The sequence below is a fragment of the Geotrypetes seraphini genome, chromosome 16 (assembly GCF_902459505.1).
Source record: "Geotrypetes seraphini chromosome 16, aGeoSer1.1, whole genome shotgun sequence".
NCBI classification, from domain to species: domain Eukaryota; kingdom Metazoa; phylum Chordata; class Amphibia; order Gymnophiona; family Dermophiidae; genus Geotrypetes; species Geotrypetes seraphini.
This window is the reverse complement of record NC_047099.1, coordinates 14,132,904-14,140,381: the sequence shown is the minus strand read 5'-3', so window position 1 is coordinate 14,140,381 and position 7,478 is coordinate 14,132,904. Positions and strand designations below refer to the sequence as shown.

The following is a 7,478-nucleotide window of genomic DNA, read 5'->3' as shown; positions in this document are numbered from 1 at the left end:
TGGTAGCTGACAATTCCCAGAGAAACTAATCTGAAATGTGCTGATCATGGAATCTTAAAAGTTTGGAAGAAGTTCTCGGTGTATATTATTAGGGGGGAGGGGTGTTCTAATTCTAGCATTGTAGAAGTCTCAATATCCAAGTTATAGGTTATACCATTTAATTGGAATAACTTGTATTGTTGACAAGCTCTCAAGAGATATCATCCCTTTGTTATGTCATTGAAAGCTTGCCAAAGATAAATTGTTAGACCAATACAATAGTGTTAATTCATTTATTGGGCTTTATTAATCACCTATATGAAGAGATTCATCCAAGGTGGAGTAGAGCAGGTATAATTCAACATAAAACATACAATTTTGTTAACAGCATAACAGTAGTAAAAAGATCAAATATAAACATAAATACAATGAATTAGGTAAAGTTAAAATCAGTAAATTCTTCCCTTTTATGTTTATTTGGATTCGATATACTGCTGAATCTTACTCAGAGTTCTCAGCGATTTACATAAACACTAATGTATACAAAAAAATAATAAAAGAACGCCAGTTAAAATAGGAAAGCACACAGAGAACAACAAAAACTATAAATTGCAATGTTCTTTTTTCTATATTTCAATCTTCACTTTTCTATATTATATTTCAATGTAGTTCACCGATCTCCATCTTGTTTATTTGTTTGTCCGTCTTTGTCTATGCAATCTATACGTCTTTGTATATGCAATTTGTTTTATGTTTTTAAATTAAAATTTGTATTCCCCATTTTATAATATAAATCACCTAGAATCCTGGATAGGTGATTAATCAAATTTTATTAAACTTGAAACTTGAAAAATAGGATTACCATGAAACAGTTTAAAAAACATACTTATTATCAGCACTGAAATTCAAATAAGAGAGATATAATACATACTAAAAGAGAAACATAATACTTATAAAGCATCTAATAAACACACATCAGAACATTCAAATAACAGAGATATGTGAATGTTTTTCTATAATACAGCTTCTCCTATAGCTGAGGGGGCACATGCAGATATTAGATGGGGACAAGATGGGTGGTACAGAGTGTGTTGGGATAAAGAGATGGGACGCTAAGCTCAAGAAAAGTTGTTTATTTAGTTAAATATGGTATATGGGACTGATTTAGTTAGTGTATGCTGCAAGCTAGTCCTGGTACAGAATGAGTGAACAGTCAATCACCCTATGTGTTAAAGACTTGGGTGAAGAGCTAGGCTTTCACCTGCTTCCTGAAGTAGAGGTAGTCTGAAGTTTGTCGTAACAACTCTGGGAGTAAATTCCAGAACATGGGGGCTACTTCTGAGAAGGCTCGTTGGCAGGTATCACATTGTACAATTTATTTTCACGAGGGTAAAGATAGTGACAGGGCAGGCCAAGTAGGCACGTGCCTAGGGCTCGAAATGGTCAGGGGAGCCCAATGAAGGAGAGCATCAACATTGTTTTTTCCAAATGGTGATGGACCCCTCCTGCATCGATCGGCAACACGGGCCCCCCCCAGGTCAGCAACGCGGGTCCCCCCATTGACGGAAAGTAAGACAAGCAAGCAACGCAGGTAAGAAAGGCAACGGGAACTGTAATTTTGCAAGCGATGCTTGCCCAAAGCTTCCCTCTGACACAGCTTCCTGTTTCTTCCTGGGCGCATGGTGGGGTGGGACAGGACAGGGAGCCCAGTGTACTTGTGTGCCTAGGGGCCCTCAACAAATTAATCCTGCCCTGGAAAGTGATGCTCCTTGAGAGGATCTCAGAGGCTTTGGCGATATATAAAGGGTTAGCTTGTTCTTTAAATCAAATGCAGAGATATACATTAAGCCCTGTAAGGTACTAGTAGCCAGTGTAGTTTGTGAAGGAAGGGTATGATATTGCCATGCCTCTTACAGCCTTCTGTCAGTCATTCTGCAACATTCTGAATTAGTGACATACAATCCTGATACAAAGTCGTGCAATACCAATGTTTTTTCCGAGCAGTGATTTGATCATGAAACAATGGCCACCGTCGGCCACAGCAATAATTGGACTTATTGAAAGCACTGAATCTGTGGGTACAGCGAGCGAGGACAGACTTTATTTATTAAGCATTTATTTATGCCTTATTTGCTTACTTGTTTATCTGCTTACCTGCTTATTAATACGTTTAAAATCTACGTTTAGATTTTACGTTCAAAATTTAAGTTTATAATTCATGTTTATGAAAGGAGGTTTTTTAATGACCAATGATAGAGTGTTGTAGGAGAGCCAGTAACGTTGTACAGCTCTTTCCTTCATAGCTGCGGTGTAGCATTTGCTCTCCGCAGCTCCTAAGGCCTTTTTCCTCCTTCAAGTTTGCATTTGACATGGAGTAAACGGCAAGACACTCAGCACATATAACTGGAGGTTAGCTTGTATTTGTTAGATTATTATATATTCCAGTTTCTCCATTGACTTTTGTTATTCTGAATTAGTTTCAGCTGATGCAAATTAATCATTGACTCTTATTTCCCCATATCCAAAAAGACAAAGATGAACATCAAAATTCTTTAATATCACTGGCTGAGGATCATTAATGTTATCCCTACATTTGACATGTATACATGGGAAATGTTTGGGCAAATATGAAGGATAGCTACTCCCCCCACCCACCCCCAACCATAAGAAAGGAACTTGGGATGTGAGAATTCGAAGATCTCTCTCCTCCCACCAATCAGCCCCCTGTTCAGGCTCTTAATCTCTCTGTTCTAGATGTTTCTTTTCTTCCCGACCCTACCCTGGCGTTCTTAAAAAGATGAAGGCTCCTTCCATATTTGTGTTGCTACTTCTTCCATTCCCTTGGGGCATGCATGGTACAAATTTGAGCAGTTGAACTGTGCCGCATTCTGTAGTTACATTTGACCTGTGTGGGCCACTGGGGATTAGGAAACAGTGCAGTAAAAGTTTGACATTGGTTAAAAGAAAGCAGGAGAAGAATATTTGGGAGCATGATAGATCATCCTATTTTGGAGGTGGTCAGTTTCTGTACACTAACTAATACAGTGACTGCAATCAATAAATTACCTTGTGCTAATAGTAAGGCACAGTCCATGACCATTTCCCAACTTATAAGAAGCTCAATATTGACCCCAGTGATCTAAGGACCTATATTAAAGAAGCTCAACTTCCATTCAAATAATCGAAGCAACTACAGCCTATTTTCAAATCTCGGATTCCTGGGAAGGTAATCAGGAAAGCAGCCGTCCAATTTCTTGAATACAAACAGCCCTAGACCCTTTTAAATATGTGTTTACAGCACACTACAATTCTGAAACTACATTGGTATCCCCAGAAAATCCATCTTCGTCCAGACCATGGACAAATTTAAGCAACTTTGCCATTATCTTCCTGCAGTTTACTATAAAATGGAATATAAAATCCTTGACACTCATTTGAAGGATCTAAACCTAGCAGGCCCAGCATTAGTTTGGTTCAGTTTTCATCTCAAAAGTTATATCCAGATTTCCTCCCTTGGTATAGCACTCGATCACCCTCGCCCTTTACCGTTTGGAGTTCTACAAAACCATTTTCTCATCAGCTCTGTAAAATATATACATGGCCTCCTTCAGGGAACATCACACCACTTACCATTCTTATGTTATCTTATAAAGAATGACACAGGGACAAGTTTTTCCCCATTCCCACAGGAATTCAATTTCCCTGTCTCGTCCCCTTGAGTTTTGTCCCTGTCCCTGTCCCTGTCCCTGCCCCTGCCCCATTCCTATAGAAACATAGAAACATGAAGGCAGATAAAGGCCAAATGGCCCATCTAGTCTGCCCATCCACAGTAATCATTATCTCTTTCTCTCTCCGAGAGATCCCATGTGCCTATCCCAGGCCCTCTTGAATTCAGACACAGTCTCTATTTCCACCACCTCTTCCGGGAGACTGTTCCACGCATCTAAAACCCTTTCTGTAAAAAAGTATTTCCTCAGATTACTCCAGAGGCTCTTAACTTCATCCTATGCACTCTCGTTGCAGAGTTTCCTTTCAAATGAAAGCGACGTGACTCATGCACATTTACATTACGTAGGTATTTAAATGTCTCTATCATATCTCCCCTCTCCTGCCTTTCCTCAAGATCTTTAATGTGTCCCCGTGTCATTCTCTATTATCTATCCACCAGCCCTATATGACTCAACAATTGCAAGCCTAAAAACCTACCTATGAAACACCCGTGACTTCTTGGAAAGATGTGGCTTACTGGTAAATTTATAGGGTTGTTGTCTGAAGCATGTCTAAATCTGAAGGGAGTGTGTTGGGGAAGATGGTTTGGGTGGGACTGAGATGGCCTTATGATCTGGGCATTTTTCTACAATAGTCAAACATTTTAGAAAATACTCAGAGCACAATTTGGATATTTGGGTTTAGAATAAGTAATGTAATGTAATGTAATTTATTTCTTATATACCGCTACATCCACAACGGAACCCAAACTGACTAGATGACCACTGAAAGAATGAAGGTATGACCCACCCACACAATCCTCCAGTGGTCACTGACACCCCCCCCCAAAAAAAAAATAAAAAAATAAAAAAAGATGTGATTGAAATAGTACATACTTGCCAATATGATAGCTTCAGGTGTTATGGCCAGTTCTAGTAGAGCAGCAAACAGATTTCTAGAGTAGCCTAGTGGGCAGTGCAGTGGACTGAAGAGAAGGGGACCCAGGCCCTTATCCCACTCTAACTTTATTATTATCAATTGTGATCACAGTCTTGTGCAGGGGAAATTTGGAATTTATTACTAATGACATATACCCCCCCTTCCTTTCACAAAACTGTAGTACGTTTTTTAGTGCCAGCCGCAGTGGTAACAGCTCCGACACACAGAGGGATTCTATGAGTGTCAGAGCCCTATGGTTTTGTAAAGAATAAAGAGTTCCAGTAGCTCAGCACAAGATTGCTGTCACAGGAATTAGTCAGTCCTTTAGTATGAAAAAAAGGATTAAGCTTTGTAAATATATACAATATATACATTTTAAATATAGGATCTGATGTTAACTCTTACTTGAGATACCATGTATATGACTGTTATCAAGTTTATCCCCAGGAGTGTCCATGCTGTCCAGTTGCTGAATTCCACACTAGAAATCCACATTTCATGAGGCCAGAAACAATAATGAAAGGATGGGTGGGAGGAACAATAATTTTAGAAAAGCCAGGTGCATTGGCATATTGAAGGAAGTTGGTACCTGGGGTGGTACACTCCCACTCTTTCCTGCCCCCCACTCTTCCACGCTGCTTGGGTACCCCCTAACTCTTCCTCGCCACTTGAGTGCACACCCAGCCCTTTGCATACCTCTTGAGAAGTTTGCTGCTCGGGTCAGCATCGGCTTCCTTCTGACGTCACGTCCTAGTCCCATAACCAGGAAGTGACATCATAAGGGAGCCAACACTAGAAGATACTGTTTGAAACAGTGGACATTTAGAGGTATGCAGGGAGGCAGAGAGGAGGAGATGTGCCAGGGTCCCCCCTTTCAACAAAGACAATGCCTGGGGCAGTCCACCCCTGCCCCTCCTTATTACGCCACTGACTAGTTGCTATAGAAGTATACTGTATAAATATAGAAGCATGAACTAAAAATATTATCTGTATAGACATATTCAATAAATGTGTATAATATGTGTAATGAACACAAAATTTATTTAATCTGTTCAATTAGCAATTTAGCATCTCATGACCTTTTTCACTGCCTCTATGAACTCTTTGTTTCTCAGACTATAGATGATGGGATTCAACAAAGGAGTCAAAACAGTGTAGAGAACAGCCACCAACTTATCCTGATAAAATGAATGGTGCCCTGATGGCCTGACATACATGTACATAGCACACCCAAAGAAGATTGTGACCACAGTGAGATGGGAGGCACAGGTGGAAAAGGCTTTATGACGCCCAGATGAAGAAGGGATTCTTAATATGGTCTGTATAATAAAAACATAAGAGATACAGGTAAAAGAGAAAGTAATAAGGAGAACTAACGAGGTGAGTACCAAACTGGTCAGTTCTGTTGCAAAGTCATTTATACAAGAAAGCTCCAGTAGTGGTCCCGTATCACACAGGAAATGATCAATCTCATTGCCACAGAAAGGCAGTTGTGATATTAAAATTACAGGCACCAAAGTCCAGAGAAACCCAATAATCCAGCAAGAAGAGGCAAAACGGAAGCAGATCCTGCTACTCATTAACAAGTGGTAGCGAAGGGGCTGACAAATGGCTAGATATCGATCATAGCCCATGATAGTGAGAAGGAAGCATTCAGTTGAACCAAAGAAGAAAAAGAAAAAGTACTGCAGAAAGCATCCTGTAAAGGAAATGGAGTTTGTTTTAGACAGGAAGCCAGAAAGCATTTTTGGCACTGTGGTAGTTGTATACCAGATTTCAACAAAAGACAGGTTCCCGAGGAAGATGTACATGGGCTTATGAAGAGAAGCGTTGGACCACACCAATATGATTATTGTTATATTTCCAAACAAAGTAAGAGCATAGACCATTAAGAAAAGTACAAATAGAACAGCTCGTGTATCTTCATTGACGGAGAGTCCATGGAGAATAAAGTCTTTCACTTTTGTTTGGTTTACACGCCACATGCTGTCAGTGACTTTCCTAAAAGGAAAAGGGGCAGCTAATAACATAGGAATGGAAAGTTAATTCACAGTCCAATTGAGTTCTTATTCTCCATTTGAGCTTTTTTTTTTTTTTTTTTTTTTTTACCAATGGCATATTTCATATAGTCTAGTAGTAGTCATTTTTGAGAAGGATTTATTATTGATGAAAAAACATAGCTATAAATAGCAGTCAGAAATTTTGTTTTGTGTAGAATTTTCATTTTATTCAAGTTTTTCTGGCCCTGATTCTATAAACAGCATCAAACTCCTAGGCACTTTTAGGCACAGTTGTCAATCAACAGCAAGAGGCCATTTATAGCATTGTACCTAGTGGCACCTAAGCATTCTTAATAATAATAATAATAATAATTTTATTCTTATATACCGCCATACCGAAAAAGTTTTAGGCGGTTAACAAGGTGAGCTAATACAAATTAGAATAATGGACTTAAAAACAGATAAAGACAGAAAGCAAATATAATACAGAAAATACCGGCTTGGCAGGGAAAAAAGTAATAAATAGAACAGATTTTTCTTGGCCTAATGAGTGCATCTAAGATAGGCATCTACTGGCACTATGTCAATCCACACCCAAACTCCACTCTTAATCTGCTTCAGATACTCTCCTAACCATGCTTACTTGTCGATAGGTACAAGTAGGTGCCTCAGTGTAGACGCCTACCTCTAAGTGGTAGGCACCTACTGAATTAAGCACCTACCGGTAAATTCATTTTGTAATCATTTTAATTTTTTTTTTTTTTTTGTAACAGTGCTTTTGATTATCGGCACTGATGAAAACACTGAGGCGCACTGATCTTTCATAGAATCAAGGCCTTTGTTGTTTTCTCA

At 39.2% G+C, this 7,478-nt stretch overlaps 1 protein-coding gene across 1 annotated transcript; it reads right to left on the bottom strand.

Moving 5' to 3' along the window:
• Positions 1-5,690: 5,690 nt before the first annotated feature.
• Positions 5,691-6,611, bottom strand: LOC117349687 (olfactory receptor 11L1-like). Its single transcript, XM_033923280.1, has one exon. It carries the CDS (start codon positions 6,609-6,611, stop codon positions 5,691-5,693), a length of 921 nt encoding a protein of 306 aa, XP_033779171.1.
• Between the last annotated feature and the right edge of the window lie 867 nt (positions 6,612-7,478).

What these genes read in the sequence shown, in the direction of transcription:
- LOC117349687 (XM_033923280.1), bottom strand. Translation starts at nt 6,611, where the DNA reads ATGTGGCGTGTAAACCAAACAAAAGTGAAAGACTTTATTCTCCATGGA.